Source organism: Candoia aspera, chromosome 8 (assembly GCF_035149785.1).
Source record: "Candoia aspera isolate rCanAsp1 chromosome 8, rCanAsp1.hap2, whole genome shotgun sequence".
NCBI lineage: Eukaryota > Metazoa > Chordata > Lepidosauria > Squamata > Boidae > Candoia > Candoia aspera.
In genome coordinates, this window is record NC_086160.1 from 39,659,507 (window position 1) to 39,677,560 (window position 18,054).

The following is an 18,054-nucleotide window of genomic DNA, read 5'->3' on the forward strand; positions in this document are numbered from 1 at the left end:
AGTAACAGTGATTACTATGTGTTGTTTTCATGTGAATTGGCTGGGGTTCTTATGTTTATTTCATTATGTTGTTATAAACTTCCTTACATCATTATAATTTTCAGAGCTTTCATGATGCTCCCTTTTTTGCATACATAACAGCTACTGGATTTAAGCAATTAAATTCCACATTCCATTTAAAGATTTTGATTAGATTTACGTGTTATGCTAAACCATTGCTTGTAGAGCAAACCATGCCTTGATAGGGCTTATGGATTTAAAAGAATTCTAAGAACACATTTGTCACTACTGGATAGCTTCTACTGTGTCTATCCCTTTTTGGACTATAATTTTATTTATTTATTTATTGAACTAAAACGTCAAAGCAAAAACTAAAACATAGTTAACATTTGGGATGTTGTGTGTTATGGACATATACTATGGCTGGCATGATAGACATGATTAGTTACAAAGCACCTACTTACTATTTATTTAAATATGTAAGGCCACCCAACCCTGTTGCAACTCTAGGCAGCACCGAGTATTAAAACCCTTTAAAATAAAAACATAACAGATGTCTGGAAAATAATCCAATCTCTAAACAGAGCCATACAACACCCAAGAGGCCCATCACCCGCCCAAGGCCTGGGGGAAGACTCCATTTTTAAGGGCTCCTCTCAGCTGCACAGCTTTTCAGTAAATGCCTTTTAAAAGGTCAGGACCCAGAAACACTGCTGGACATAAGATTATTCTTGAGACTGGTCTTTTGTTTTGCGGCATGCTAATGTCCCATTTAATTCTTAAAAATTAAAAATCTTTTTTAAAATCTGAAAAAAGAAACATAAAATTAAGTGGGGCATGAAGCCTCCTGGATTCCAAGAAGTACCCATGAGCATATTGATGTGTACTAGTGCTACACCTGAGACCTGAGTAGAATGATTTACAGAAATAAAGGTTTCCAAAGGGGGAAGGGGAAAAAACACCTTCTTTGCTGCTTTACCATGTATTTACAAAACAATCATTTTGATTCTCTGTACTCCCTATGCTACTGTATAGCGATTTTTTAACACATTACTGCTAACGAGTGGATTTAAGTTACCTAGTGACAGCTTGTCAGGCATGGTACATCTCAAATTTATGGAGGCACCTGGCAGTTGTACTCTGCTTATTTGCTATGAATCTATAAAGTACACATGTATGGAAATACCTGCAATTGTTTCCTGTAATGTCCTAACCCAAGGAGGCATAATTTTAATAGGATAAGGTTCTCCAACACAGCATCAATTCCCACAAATACCACCTTCTTCCCCCCCAGGCTTCTAACCCCACCTGAACCCCACCTGACATTAAAAATGATGTTTTAATTATAAAAATGGGAAGCTGGCACATTGCAAAGTGTTTACTTCCATTGTTTTTCCAATAATGCATCTGAGGCCCATAAGCATTTTAGAAAACAAAAGGGATGGGGAGACACAGCCCAGTTCTTTGGGTCTGCCCAGCTGATCTGAAAAATAACCATAAGCAGGAGTAGGGAGTATGCTGCAGGAAGAAGGCATAGATAGTATTCTGATAATTTTGCTTCTTGTAATTAGGCATGTCACTCATGGTAACCATTTTTCTGTTATGTTGTAGGGGATATAACATTTAGCCTGTCAGAATCAAAGGCCTGACTTCCTCTCTTCCATCCACTCCCCCTTCCACAACAAAAGACAGACTCTTATAATACCAGACAAGAAAAGCATCCTTAATTTTTTTTTTTTTTTTTTGCTTCTGGAAGATTATAATCCAACTTGACAATTGATTGAAATGGAGCCAAGTGAACAAAAGGAAGTCATTCTCCATAGGATGGGTCAACGGTTAATACAATTAACTATTGTGATTTCTTGAAGGCTAAGAAGAACCATTTCACAGGCATGAACATTTAATCTTAAACTGGCAATCACAAAAGTGTTTGGGGCTGGTGGGTGGGCAGAATGTTAACAATGGAATTAAAAAAGGGAAGACCTGTAAGCAGCAGCTACAGACACTTAAAGCTTAAACATGAAGAATAAGCAATGACAATTCATAAACACAAGAACTGGTAATAAGATTGTTAATGTGTTTAGGTAAATTATCACCTGTAATGGGACAGGAAGGCCTTGTCTCTATTCAAATCCAAAAGAACAGACACAAATAGTAATTAAACTATTCCTGGCTAGCAGCTCTTTTTGAAATTCTTGTGTAAAGAATGGAAACTTTTAAGCATCTTTAAGGTGAGTAAAATGTGCTTTTTAGTCTAGGGCAGGATTTCTCAACCAGGGTTCCGTGGAACTTTAGGGTTCTGTGAGAGGTCACTAGGGGATCCTGGGAAATCACAATTTATTTAAAAAAACATTTCAAATTCGGGCAACTTCACATGAAAGAGGTAAGTTTTATTCTTTATTTTTAGTTTAAAAACATTGTTAATGCATATATACAGGCCTACACAGGAAATGAATATAATTATTTTGAAACTTCTGGCCTATATTTGAGCCTGAATGTGCAGGGGTTCCCCGAGGCCTGAAAAATATTTCAAGGGTTCCTCCAGGGTCAAAAGGTTGAGAAAGGCTGGTCTAGGAGCACCAGTCCCTTGTATCTTCAACTGAGATATTGATAGTGAGAGGTAGCATCTACGAAAATGGATGGTTTTAAAATAAAATTGTGTCCATGACTTTGAAAATATTGTAGTATTGTTGATAGTAAACGGGACATAAAAATGTATGCATAGGTATGCTTTTCTTCATTTCAGCTGGTGGCTGACCTTGTCTGGGATTGGAAGTTCAGGCCTGATAAGCATTTGGACAGGAGACCCTGAGGGAACACCAGGGCTACAGATTAGATTTGTAATTTTTTTTTTTTAGAAAAAGCGAATAAAGCAACAGACTTCCATATTCTCAACAGACTTTCATTCTCAAGAAAACTGCTTGAATGTTACCAGAACTTGAGTCTGACTCAAAGGAGACTTGAACCTTTTTATGCTTCCCTTTACATTTTTGAATCTAGCTACCTTGTCTATGGTTACTGTGAATGGTTTGCACATTACACTACATTTACCAGCCCTTTATAAAATAAAGCAGAAGTGTCTGGGTTTGTACAATCTATTATCCCAAAAAACAAAGTTTATCAATCAAATGGCTTGATGTAGATACTTTGCCAGAACCATACTTAACATTTTGTATAAACCAGCCATTCATTATTTTTTAATGCAGTAAACATCAGACCATAATATGTAAGCTCATATGTGGTTATCTATGGTACTCTGGTAACTCTGATGAATACAACATTGAGCAAAAGTTTGGGAAAAATTGTAAACAACTATTTCCCATTAAGTTCACAGTATGAAACTGGACAAGGTACTCAAGTGTTAAGGAGTCATAAAGGGAGCTTTGGGTATCCATACTTGCATGGTGATAATTTCGAATTCCTGTACAAATATTAACAACTCTTCATCTATGAATATTCATTTATCTCAAAACTAACAAGCATTTTCACCTTGATTATTAACAAAGTTGCATAAGAGATTGTTTTAATCAAAGTAAGCAATATGTTTATTTGAACTTCAATAGAGATGAACCCCCTAAGTTTTGGAATTAAAAAAAAATACTGAAAAAGTACTACAGCTTGAATGAATATAAAAACATTAGGAGAAACAATTAAAATGGTAAAAAAAAATAACCTTTAAGTTTGAAACACTTGAATAGGTTGTTTTAAGTCGTCCCAACATGAGCTAACATCTGCTAAGTTGGCGAAACACAAAAGTCTTACAAAATGAAAGTTACTTCTGTTATGTGAACTGCATAAAACTGCTCAATTTTTTAAAGACTGTACAGCTTTGTCTTGAAATCTACAGACCGTGCAGTACACAACAAAAGCATTTATTGACCCACCCTTTCTCTATGAAGCTGCAGATGGCAGAAATATCAGTTAATATTAAGATGAAGCCACTATTAAAAGTGAAATGCACACAGCAAGACTTGGTCTTGTTTTAACAAGCTATGTTTACAGTATAATTCTACCTGTCCTTGTCAGCTTCACTTCCCACCCACTTCCCCATCTATCTAATTTCTTGTCCACCTCTAAATTCCAAATACACTGTACATACATTTATGAAAGAGCATACCTAAAAATTCTTGCAGCAGTATGGTCAGTGCACAGTTTCAGAAGATTACACAGAAGCCTTTTCCAAGATAGCTACTATTACCAAGACTTTCAAATACTGATGCAAACTTTCCTTTAATTAATAGAGTATAACTGTCAATGTTGGGTATTTATTTCAGAACACACAGTACAATGAGTGAGTCACATATTGTGATGTTAGTGTGCTAAATAAGACTGCTTGAGAACAGTGTTCAATTGACATTACGTTGGCCATCCCTAACTATTACAATCCCCTGTCTAAAGATTGGAAAGAGATGACTATTGTGAAAATTGATTTATTTTTAATAATTTAGTAACTTAGTAAGAGGTTTCTTCCTGATCTAACAATTGGTCACAGATATCAAGTATAATACAGGCTGCTGCCAGTTTTGTACATGTGTCTGACTCATACATCCTTCAAGTACATGCAAGGCTCACTAGATTCTTTAGTTCAGAATCCTTTTAAGACACAGAAGAGATTGGGTTATGAGGAGAGCCCATCTGCGTAAGAACTTTATCCAGCCACTGAAGGGGACCATGCAAATGAATTTCAATCCAACATGGTGTGCTTGTGACATCTTGCCGGTGATATTCAGCTCCCCAACCCTAGGAAACAGAAAAGTATTGTTAGCACAGTGTGTCCTGATACACATACTAGCATCCTGATAATATAAAGGCAATAGGGAACACTAATAATTAGGCATTCTCTTTCCTTTTTAGTGAATTAAGGCACATTCCCATATTATGCCCTTTGCATGTTTATGAATAGTAGACTTAATTATAAAGCATGGCTTGACAGAGTGGAGGCAGTTTTCCGATTAACTGAGTACATATAACGGATAGGTACGTGCTCTAAATTTTCCAGTTCCACTTCCCAGGAAAATAATATATGTCAATATATAAGCAGTCCATGTTGCAGTTTCAGTTATTTGCATGGTGTCATACACTTTACTAACTAGAAAGCCAATTAGGTATGATCAAAGTGTTGGGCAGGTCCTGGGAAGACCCAGATTCTATTCACCCCACAGTCACAGAAGCTTCCTGAGTGACCATGGGCCAGTCAGATCCATCTTCCTCACACAGTAGTTGCCATAGGGAGAAAAAGGAGGAAGGAATGCTATGTACACTGGCCTGAACTCCTAAAGGAGTAGCAGGATATAAATCTGACAAATAAATACCTGTTTAATATCCATCTATTACTAGAAATTATGTACCAATGGATAAGATATTACTAATAGGATATTATCTCCCAAATTAAAACTGCCAAATTGTGTAGTGTCTTCAGTAGGAATATTACACTCCACTCCACTCCACTGACCTTCCACTGGATGGCAAAGATTCCAACAGTCATTTGATCTGAAGTTCTGATCTAGATCCTACCTCAAAATATGGTTTAATTACCTTGCGAAGCATTCTGAAGAGGTGCTGGAATAAGCAAAGCATCTTTCTTCAAAGCATTAAAGCAGCTGTATCCTTTAGAAGGCTCACGCAGCTGCTTAGAGGGCTGTTTGCGACTGCTGTCAGGACACTTCAGCTGCTAAGCCAGCAATCCTTCCTTCCCCAAATGCATTTAGTGCAGCTCCAGATTACCAAACAATTGGTGATCACAGTTAAGTTTTGAGGAAGTCTCTCTCTCTCTCTCTGTATGCATGCACACATGTGAGAGGAATTCAGTTGAGCTCTAAAATTTTAGGCAAATAATGCCTTTTGAATCTTACTGTTGGGAGTTCCAGCAGTGAAGTGCTAGCCTCTTGAGCTATTGTTCTTTTTGTTTCTCCAGCTCAAAAAATCACTCTTTCTCGCACAAAGATGGAAAGCCTTGCTTACCTTTACAAAACTCATACGAATAGTGCACATCTTAGTGAGTTCATACACAGTTTCAAAGCCATGGTTCACTGACTGAGCTAAAAGTTGAGCAAATTCTTGGTTGTTGAAAATTTTTAAGCTGCAGCCACTTGGAATTTTGCAGACTGTAGTTGGATGGAAGCCATGATGGTAATTGCAGTTTCGACTTTGCACAAATATACTACTGTCGCTAAGGCACTCTGCATAGACTTCTCCACCAACATAATACAGATGAACTCCTAGAAAAGAGAGGGAAGATTGTTAGAATTTTTTTGAAATTGAGGCATATAACTTCTACTTCTGGCACAAATAAACGAGGAATCACATATACCTTAATCAACTTAGCAGCTGCACAGAGACAGAACAGTTTTGGTTATCTGCATATACTCTTAGACCGAAGGACTTCCTCAATTATGAACTATAGGGATATTTCTAGGTATCTGTTTTAGCAGCCTGAAACTATCAAAAGACAAGAGGATCAAATCACATTCACTAACATAACCAATCAAGTAGTTATTTGCAACTAGACAAAACTACAAACTTCCTCATGATGCCTAACTAGAGGTGCAAATGTCTTACATCACCTGGAAAAAACCCTTTTTGTCTACTATGCAGTCAACATTTCTGTGCCACATGTGAGTGAGGGCGGGGAACAAATATTTCTTCCTTGTACATACTTCTGGCTTTTTAAAAGCATTTTGGGCACAACTATGTGCTAATGGTTTCCTTTTCAATAAATACCTTTAACCATCCATCAAAATTACCCAGGAAATTATTTTTCCATAGGATTTATCCAATTTTCATCATTAAAAAAAGATTCTAGAAAAAATCAAATTGCATAAAAATCCAAATCACTACCATCCACTTCAGTTCTTAAAAGGAAGGATGCAACATGCCATTGAATTTATATAGTTTTGCCAATTCAGATGAAACTTGTTTGCCTTTTTTAAAAAACCTTAAAAATTCCAATTTGCAATTCTGGATTGGAAATATAGGCAAGTCCAACTGCTTTTCCCTTATTCTTCATTATTATACAAGCTGCATCAATAGTTCTGTATTTAGGAGGCTCAATAGTTATTTCAGCTCCAATAATAAGAATCTACTTTACCAGTTAGTCTACCACTTCAGCCATAGCTCAGATTCTTTCAAGCTGATTATTTCCAGAAAATGTCCTAACAGCCTTCCTTAATCTGCACCCTCCAACTATACTAGACTATACTCCTCACTATCCCATGTTCAAGTTTTCCAGAGATAAACCCATCACATTACGAGGGTGTAATCCCATTCCTACAGGTTGCCAGCATTTTGCAAAGAGATAAACAACGTTATATGTATAATGATGTTGAATACATTATTTCTCAATGAAGCCTTAAAGCTATTAAATGTGGCTTGCATCTCCCCTCCAATGTACTGACATGATCAGGACCAACAGTACCTTTGCCGATATGCCGCCTAGTATTCTCAATAGTAGAATTCCGGTTAACATTTGACAAGAGCCCCAGGCAAAACCTGTTCTTGTTGTTTGAGGGATCAGTGAAGCCATCCACCAACACACTTGTGGAAGAGGCATGGAATGCCTCTCCAACACGATTATTGAGTTCATAATAGACAATAGAGCACCAGTGTTTTGGCTCTTCATAAGCAACTGCCTGAACATCTGCAATGGAGGAAAAACAGAAATCAGCAGTGCTGGAATTAATGAGTTCCTGAGCTTTAATGTTTCATTTATTTATATTCACTGTGTAGACTTTGGCTTAAGATCAGGGGGAAAAAATCTGGTGGTGTAGCTTCTAATTAGAAATTCTCCCACAGTCTTATTAAAAAAAAAAAGAAATTCTCCCACAGTGCCCCATTATATAATATATTTAAACCATATTAGTAATTCAATCGAAGTCTTCAAAGCTGAGAAAAGAAAAGGAGGTAGAGCAGATACTTGAGCAAGCCGTGTGTAGGGTTTTTTTTTAAAAAAAAGAACAGTCTTCTATGCAGCTTTGCATATTGACTTACAAAAATAAATGGTGCATAATACCTTGAAGACCAACAAACACATTATGATGTAAATTCTTACAGAAATTTACAGATTCTTTACAAATATACATAACCAAATTCTTACAGAAATATGTTATCTTCCAAGGAATTTATTAAGTTTCTAAGCTGCCACTATACTTAGTCTACTGTACTAAAGTAAACACACAGTTATGTCTCTATTATTACAGTTCCATAAGTAATGGCTAGGCTTAACCATGGTTTATTGAATGACTGTTCACACAATACAGTGAAGAATGAACTATTTTACAAACCACAATAGCTGGGTGTATACAGAACCCAAATCCAACCCATGTTATGGGTTATTGCAATATATAAATCTCGTAATAGACTTTTAATAAAATATCATGGAGTTGTATTTCCAGAATGTTTATTTAAGAAGTACATTTATCAATGTTTTCTTTTTTTTATAATAGCACTTCACAGATTTCAGCTAAGGAAGAATTCCAGTCAACAATAACTGATCCTTCATCTCAGCAACAAGAACTGCCCCCAGCCAGAAAAAAATCCCCTGCTTCCCTGTTCAACAAGAGGATAAACTGACATCACTGTATTTACGCAGCTACAAGTACAATGAGGACACAGATCTTTGGGAGCACTGAGATAACAAAAGGAGTAAATCCACTCATCCTAAATTTTCAGGCTGCATTAAAACTCATGCAGCCAATTTGATTTTGATGAGTTTTTAATTTACAATCTCATTAAAGTATTAAGAGGGAAAGCGCTGCTTTGCAGTGAGTGGCAACAATAACCTATTTCTCACCCACAGAACCACACATTTAAAGGAAGATGATTCTGCTTCTACTGGCCAAAGGAACTGATTGCTTCCAGGACCTCTTGCCTTCCTTTTTGATAGTCATCTTTACCCAGAATAACTCTAATATATGTGACTGATACTGTCTGTTTATACATGACATTACTTTCATCCAAGGAGCCTGAGGCAATGCAATGGGCTTCCTTACATTTTATTCTCATACCCATCCTATAAGGTAGATTCAGAATAAAAACATGGGAATAGTCCACCATTACTCAATGACATCCATGACCAATCTGATTTGAGCCTGCTTCCCCCATACTTATTTGACACATCACAACTGCTTTCCACAATATGTGAACCCAGACAAAGGTTTTTGTTGCAGGTAAGGATTTACCAATATGTGCTTCAATATAAAAAAGGGACAGTTCCCAATATGGATTTGACAAATGAAAATGAACAGCTGGGTTCAAACACTATGCTAAGCCATGGTTCATCTAAAAATGGTTTATTGAATAAACTACAGATGGCCGGGGTGGCACAACATGTTAAGGATAGGCCAAGTGGTGATGCAAACAATTCATGGCATTTTTAATCCTTTCAAGTTACTGTTAGGCAGCCTTTAATTATCAGTAACTAGGTGCACTCTTCACAGCAAGATGCCAGTAACTATTACTGCTGCACAGCTTTGCCCTAGTTCTCAAACTCAGGAAGAAATCCTGCCAGCTGGCCATTCCTGAAGAATGAAATCATCTCTCTCTCTCACACACAGGCAGATTTCATACGAACTTCCTCACATTTGCCTTAAGTCATGCAGAGCAGGTGCGTTTTGTCTCTCCATTCCCAGCATGAGCCAACAATAGGAATTACCCAACTTCATTGACAGGATGCAGCTTGTTAAGTAAAATCTCTTAAGACTAACAAATCTTCACAAGGAATGGGCCTCCAAATGTCTGCAGCTAGAGAGCACTGGGGCTTACATTTATTGCTAGTGCCCTTCATAAACATGAACTGCAGCAGACCTTTTTGAAAGGCTATTAAACAAAGGATATGACCATACACATCAGGTAGAGGTATGGGGCAGAGATAAGAGCTCACTGAATTAACGGAAACAGGTGTGGAGTAAACAATGTGAATGGAAAGAAGAGTAGGTTTCCCTTTTATAAACTGAAGAGAAGAAGGATATTTGTATCATTCTAATTACTAGTATTTAATTACTAATATTACTTGTAGGAATCAGGTTGACAACTTTATTTTTTCTGTACTCTTAAGGGCAACCTGCTTCACCTAACCTGCTCTCTGTCAAAAAATATAATCCAAGATCCACAGGTAGAAAGACAAGCAGCCTAATCTGATTCCAATTCTAGCAAATTTATAATACTCCCCTGAAGCTGGTGTAATTGGGTCTAGCTGACATCCAACTCTATACAACATAGCCCTGTGCCAGATATAGTGTGATCATATTCTTCAACTCAGAGCTGATTCAATTAGACCTCAATGGGCAGATTACTGGGCATGTGCACTTGTCTCTTTCCCCCACATAACTAACTTGTGGCAACTCATACCCTTAAAGATTCAATGAGCAAATCTCACAGCTTACATGGATGGAGGAGGAGGGCAGTTCCAAGGAATGAAAAGATTTCAGGGTCAAGATACAGAACATTTACAAAAAATAAAAAGTATGCAGAAAATCTTCATAGTTAAAGCAAAACACTGATAAATTTGCCTTCCTCAGCTGCAAGGACTACATACAGTGAACAGATCAGCAAAACCACCAAGTGTTGTGTTTATCAACTAAAAGCTTGCTTTAAAGCAGAGTAACACCAAGAAATTGTTGCTCACTCTTATCTTTCAAATACTTTTCAGCTGCTTCTTAGGTTTAGTGACAGCCAAGTTATCCAGGTGATTGCATATCTGGTCTCAACAGCTTGGTAGAGCATGTTGTGGTTGACCTATCTCCAAGTATAGCAAAATGTGTGAGCATATATTGAATGCTAGTGCTCAATTACATGTAACTTTGTCTGTTGTACCATTTTGCACAAGTCTTAACATAAGAATCTTGGCATATCCACTGTCATTTTTAAGTGCAGCACTTATAGTTGAGATATCTGATTTTTATCCTGCCTTCCTATTTAGCAGGAACTTAAGGCAATTAATACAATGTAAATACAAGACAGGAAAGAAGAAGTGCCATATACATATAAAAAAACATTCTGCATATTTGAAATATATATAAAGTGTCACCTCCTCTGTTTACTTCCGAAGGAATTGAAGGTGCCATCATATTGGTATCCATGGGTTGTGAACCATCCTGGGTCATCTGATCTTCTGGAGGTAGGTAAGCAGGAGGGGGAGTATCAGCTAAGGTGAAACAAAATACTGTTATTTCATCTTTGTACTTAATCCATTTTATGGAAAGTGTTAAGCTAAGTTAAACTACCACCTACTTAAAATAATAGGAGAAAACCACCCATTTCTTACTCATCTGTGTTAACAAGGCTAACACAGAACACAGAAGTTATTACTCTTTGATTAATGAATTTTGCTTAAGTTTTCTTTTCCCTGAGGGAATTAGGTTTGGGAAAATTATGAAGCAAACAGATCAAATCACTATATGTGGGAAAGAAGGTTAGAGAAAATGATGTGTGCAGAGGTCATCTTTCTCTATCTATCTATCTATCTATCTATCTATCTATCTATCTATCTATCTATCTATCTATCTATCTATCTATCTGCCAGCCAGCCAGCCAGCCAGCCAGCCAGCCAGCCAGCCAGCCAGCCAGCCAGCCAGCCAGCCAGCCAGCCAGCCAGCCAGCCAGCCACTACAATCTAGTACACAGCAAGAAACATTTATGTATCTTAAGCATAACTTATTGCTGATGGCATGAAGATTTAATAAACAGTGGAGGCAAAGGACATTAGTATATGGCTTACTTTTAATACCACTGGTTTGCAGCCCCAGGTGAATATATCTATTTTATTTTTATGCCAAAAACATTGCCCTGATGCTTATTTTTAACATTCTGTTAAGCCAAGGATCAACAAAATTTGTGGGAACTAAGCATTTATTAACTGTGGGGGGAGGTTACCATACTATCATCTTAGGAAAGGGACAGAGACACATTCCCAGGACAATGATTTCATGTCATTCTTGTTAAATTTTCCTATCAAGTCATTCTTTTCTACTTTTCCTATCAAGACCACCCTTTGCTATTAAGGTGGCTAAACAAAGTTGTATCTCCTTTCTGAAATAATAAAGAATATAATGCTAGAGTGCATATATTATAGCATTATTTAGTGACTACTGCCTTTTTCTAGTCACTTAAATCCAGTTTCTGGAGATCCAAGACTAAATCTCAATTTAGTACATTGTTTCTCAACCTTGGTGAGTTTAAGATAGGTGGACTTCAACTTCCAGAATTCCCCAGCCACCTTAAATTCGCCAAGGTCGAGAAACACTGGTTTAGTAGAAGCAGCTAAGTGCTTTTTTTTAATCAACTCAACTGGGAATAGAAATGCAACTAAACTATATTAAAAAAATGATTTCTGACTTGAATAATAATTTAAAACTTATTCCAGAGCTGTATGTTCTAATTATGTGTGCTCACATTACTTTAAAAAGAAGTTTTACTTGGTAAAGAACTTGATGATCTACCTTCAAACAGCTGGTGGGCCCGGAACACACTAACGCCTCATGATCTTGTGAGACATTTTCTCCACTTAAATTAAGCACAAATAGCTTGGCTGTGTACAGTCATTACCAACATATCACTTCATCCTGTATCCTCTCATGATTGAGGGAAAGCCATCTATATGGGATGCTATATATAGACTCGACAAAGCCTAGGTAATGCTAGTTAAGGAAAATTGAGGTAAAAAAATAAATTAGTCTGACCTGGCCATGAGGATGGCAGTCTGAACAAAGCAAGGCCAGAACCTATCCTACCAGAAGGAACACCCAAATCCCTAATTCTGCTTCTGGAATGAAAGGGATCTATCCACTTCAGAATGCCTTGGTTCCACTGCAGAAAAATGGTGTGGCTACTAGAAAGCACATTTTATCAAAAGTCCTGGGAACATTTTATTAGCTTAACGAATGCACCAAAAACACGGAAACATAACCCCCTGCATTTCCACTCTGCCTCACGCTAGGCAGTGGGCTGTCCCAAGACCATTCTCAATGCCGAGATGCTGCTGCTAAGGCTTTTCAGAGGGAGCTTACCTGGCATCTGAAAAGGGCTTCCTGGGTCAGAGCTGGCAGGCGAATGGGGGTAGGTGCCGCTGCTGCTTCCAGGGGAATTTGGATAGCTACTGTTGGGTGAAAGGGGGAAAGGGTGACTGTTGGGTTGCTGGAAAGAGTCTGGAAAAGTAGCATTGTGTGGCATGTGAGGCTCATTTTGTCCCAAGTTGCGAAACTGAGCCAGGAGACTGTGCTGAGGGTTGTATTCACTGTGTCTAGGAACAAGCACAGGAGGAAGAACTGGAAAGAAAAGAGAAAGGGGAGGCTGAAGACAAGTTCACTCCATAGCTGTATACTCATAATTTCACTTGCAGTTAATGAGGAACTCATAGTTTAGGAACAAGCAGGTCTAAGCAACAATATTTCCTTGTGTCCAGTTGCAGTACTACATAACTTAAATTCTTGGCGGATACCCTGACTGCCAGGGTACCAAAGCCAGAAGTTCCATTTTCGCAGCAGCTGGGAGAGGAAAGGTAGTTAGGTTTGTAAGCAGAGTGGGGAGAACAGTGAAGAGACAGACCATGCTGCCTGTGCATTCCATTATGAAAACCCAGAACCCATATAGATCTGATGCCGTATATTTAATTCAGTTTTGCTCTTAATGCTTAATAGGTTGTAACTTTTCCAATGAAGAAACACTTTTGAAGACAATGCAAATTCTACGCAGGCTGTGAACGAAGTGAGATATAATATCTCTACTTCTGAAAAACAGCTGAAAGTTTATTTCAAGATTAAGCAATGTATGGAAGGCTAAGATTAAAACAATACTCATTAACTCTAGGCCAAATTGCTTTATTTTACGGAGAAGTTTAAATATTCTCCCATTCAGCTGAAGTGAGCAGATGGAGACACACTGGCTCACAGCTCAGGACTTGAACTGGTATGTCTAAGTGCATATAACCAGATGCCCATTACAAAATTAAAAACGTGAATTTAAGTACCACCCTTTGTGTGAACGTTAGAGCTATCCTACTCTGTTCAAGTTTGTTGACTTGGCAGCTAAATTCCATCAGCTTCCATGGAACATAGTGTGCAGGATTTTATTCCGTTCTTATAATATCTCTACTTCTGAAAAACAAGCCCAGGGGATGTATACAGGGACCCATAAAAGAAATGTGAGTTATGGGTCTACTCTAAGCATGATACTTGGATCTACGCCACTATCTTCCTTGTCTAAAAATACCATTGGTAGATAAATATCATAACACTGAGACTAAAGCTGCTTTTTCATAGGATAGTATAGCTGTTACTACCTTTATACCTGGAAAGCAGTTGAGGTGTATCAGAAATGTCTCCAGTGATGTTGGCTTGAAGCTTCACAAGCTACCTCCCGCAAGACCTTGCTATGGAGAAAGGTGCCTGAGAAAATTCTAATCACTCCTATATGTGTGAGATGGTGCCAGTTCCACCTCCCACTCCCCGGGACCCTGCCCCACAAATATTAAGCTGGAATGGTGGCTAAGCCTGGCCATTTGGAACCGGGAGCGCTCAGACTCTTCTGACAACTGACTGAGTGCGCATCTCTCAGTTCTATAGATGGGGCTGGAGAAGGTGCTGAAGTTGCACTGGGATTCACACTAAGAAAAGCGGCAAGGAGGACCTATCCTCACTTTCTGCTCCCAAGGCTGAGCAAATGTATACAAGCCCTTGTATACATGTAGAGAGTAATAGGGTTTTGGCATCCATGAATTTAGGCTTAGCTGCTAAGGGTGCTAGAGAAATACTGCAAAAATAGGACACCACCAACAAACGATCCTCCTTCAGCATACCTGCCCTACCTTGGAAGCAGAGCAATGTGGAGAGCAAAACCCAAGGTAAGACTTGCAAATGGGATTGATTAGTCATAGCCGTGATACAGGACAAAAATTGCAACTTGGCTCCATGCTGCAAGCTGCTCAAGACGAGAGAGCCAAAGCAATGTTATTTCACATGTAAATCTAGCATCTAGATATTTTTTTCTTCCTTTCAGAATCACATGTCAGATTTTGATAAGGGGAGCTATGTATTTAGAACCTCCTTCCAGCTTTTAATTATATACTTCTGGACATTACATACTATATTTTTTCATCTGTGTATAGCAGGGAGTGAACTTGTGGCCCTATATATATATATTGCTGAGCAACAACTTCAAACATCCCTCATCATTGACTCTGCTCACTGAAGCTACGATAGTAATCCAGCAATGTCTCAAGTTGCAGAGGAGCCCTGCCACTACTGTAAAGCAATTACAGGTACTCCTCGACTTACAACCACAATTGGGATTGGAGCTTCCATCACTAAGTGACATGGTTGTTAAGTGAGTTGTGCCCGATTTTACAACCTATTTTGCCACATTGTTAAGTGAATCATTGCGGTCGTTAAGCAAATGCAGTTTCCCCCATAGACTTTGCTTGTTGGAAGCCCCCTGGGAAGGTCGTAAATAGTGATCACATGACCCCAGGGTGCTCCAACCATCATAAATACATGCCTGTTGCCAAATGCCTGAATTTTGATCACATGACCGCGGGGATGCCGAGACAGTAAGCATGAGGACTGGCCATAAGCCACTTTTTTCAGCATCATCGTAACTTTAAAACAGTCATTAAACGAATAGCTGTAAGCTGAGGACTACCTGTAAACCATGAATAGTTCAGGTTCAGGCTTATTCCATTATATGTGACTTATATCCCACTTTTCCTCTGAGACATTATACATACTGCTCTTTTCCTTTTCCAATTTTTTTACCCACAACTACTAAGTTAGGTAGATTGGGCTGAGAGAAAAAGAACTTATTCCAAGTCACCAAGGAAGACTGTTGACAGGATATGCATTTGAACCTACGTTTCTCTGGCCTGGTAATACTACATCACAGTGAAACGATCAGATTTTCCCACCTTCTCTAATGTTTAACCAAAGGCATGTAAGAAATTTCAAGTTATGTAATTTTATCAAATTTCCACAAAAGCTGGAAGAGAACCTGCAGTGTGCTTTTAATGCAGCCACTTCTTTTGGATTTCTAATCAGACTTTCCATGGGTATAAAGACACTAGATTCTCCCATAAACTACAGACAAAGGGCAGAAAGAAGAGAAGCATCACTTCTGGCCTATTTTTCCCATAACAGCTCATGCACATTATGCCACTAATTTCAGGCTCATTATGCTATATAGCATCACATTTCCCATTCATTAAAAAACTAATTTACAGAGATCCTGGGTAAGATCAATTAAAATCTCTATAAAGTATGCATTCAGTAGAATTAATAAATGGGAAGAGAGGTCCTGCCCTAAAATGGGCATAAACTTTAATATGGGCCAGGCCTAAGAGATTGACCTGGGTGCCATGATAGCATCTTTGAAGGAAAGTACAGTTCCTTCATCTACAGGCTCCAATGAACCAGTTCATACGCTATGCTAAACTTTAATTTCTTTGAATTTGGCTAAACATTTGGCTCAACCCCAACTAGGTGTGAATCCAACCATTTGTAAACCATTGCTTATGGTAAACCCCACCAATTGTGGTTTGTGCAATAAACCAGGGATGTTGTTTGAACTAGATCAATGATGGTAACTGTGTCCAGGGAAATGCATATTTTTAAATTGTAAAGCTTGATCAGGTTCAAAATCTTCACTGTAAAAAAATAAAGGGCAAAAAATGCACATAGCAGGGGAGAATGCTGATTTTCAGAAGTTGCTGCCAGCCCAGGGGAAGAGATATAATTGAAGAGACAGCATGAGACTTCTGCTGTGTTGAGCCAAGCACACCTGTTGCCACAAAGCAAACAAGAGGCCCACATCTGCTCTTTGGAGAGGCTGTGACCCCCTGGAGGGTAAAGCTGTAGAGGTGTTAACTCTTGCCTGGACTAAAGCAAATGCTCTGCTGTATAAAGCGCTATTACATCTTGGACTTAAGCAGTCTTCTGGAGCTCTGCTATTTTCCAAGTATGAACTTCCAGAATTCTCAATCGGTGGGTATGCAAGCTAGGAATTTAGGAAACCGTTTCCAATGGAACTATAGGACACCAGGTTATGGAATACTGACCTAAAGCAACTCTGTAGCTGGTTAGGTCTGCCTTCTTTTATCTAGAATGGGTTTGAAATCAAAACAGCCTTTTTTTGTAAAGCACAGTACTGTACTGCCAAAATACAAAAGGTTTACAGTGTATGGGCTCATTCACAAGCATGCTAATTTTTTTCCCCTGACTTATTCTTTCTACCCTTCTAAAGAATGTAAAGCACATATACCAACAGACCATACTCATGCCTCACTGTTCAATCATAGTAAGGACTAACTGCAGAGCTGATCTTTTGTTAGGATTTCTCTAGCCAGCCTACAATTTCTTTGAAGGTAATAGATGACCTTATTAACATGATTAAATTAACATGTAAATTTAAGTAATCTAAATCAAATTCATGAAACATGCATTGATTTTACTAATCCCTAAATATTTAACATTTCCCCCATATTTCGTATAAAAAGTTACAATTTGGAAACAATATTTGGAAGTGCTGTGATGAAGATGTTCAAATAGTAGAAGTTAAACATTACAAGTGCAACAAAATAAGGCATATATAGTCTTTATTTTAAGCTTTATTTTAAGCTACTAGTCCAAGAAAGTAGCAAGTTTTCACAACAGATGGTTGCCAGCTGAAAGATCCAGGGCTTTGGGGCTTTCTTAAAGGACAGGAGGGTCAGAGCTGTGCAGACTTCAGGGAGAATGCTCTTCCAGAAATACACAAATAAAGCTACCCTTGTCATCTTTGATGGGACCTGGAGCATGGCAGATCTTAAGAAATGGGCAGAAGCAATTGGAGAAAGGTGGTCCCGGAAGTATCCAGGCCATGAGTCTGGATTCAAGTGACAATAAGCACTTTGAATTGCACCCAAAAGCCAGTCGGTAACTAGTAGATGGTAACTAACAGTTGGCAACTAGTAGATGCACCCAAAAGCCAGTTGGTAACTACTTCTGTCATCACATTCTGGACCAGCTGTGGCTTCCCGGTAGGAAGTACCAAAATTTGTCCAGCGTTGCTGGATCCAGAGATGGCTTATTGAGG

General features: G+C 38.4%; 1 protein-coding gene across 1 annotated transcript in view; it reads right to left on the bottom strand.

The window, feature by feature from the left end:
* Nucleotides 1-3,168: 3,168 nt before the first annotated feature.
* SMAD1 (SMAD family member 1) overlaps nt 3,169-18,054 on the bottom strand; it is a 41,927-nt gene continuing 27,041 nt past the window's right edge. The window contains exons 3-7 of the mRNA XM_063309653.1: nt 13,002-13,259; nt 11,024-11,140; nt 7,415-7,636; nt 5,962-6,218; nt 3,169-4,740 (exon numbers count right to left, since the gene is read on the bottom strand). Of these exons, the coding sequence (XP_063165723.1) occupies nt 4,597-4,740; nt 5,962-6,218; nt 7,415-7,636; nt 11,024-11,140; nt 13,002-13,259 (998 nt within the window). The 3' untranslated portion in view covers nt 3,169-4,596. The remainder of the gene's footprint in view (nt 4,741-5,961; nt 6,219-7,414; nt 7,637-11,023; nt 11,141-13,001; nt 13,260-18,054) is intronic.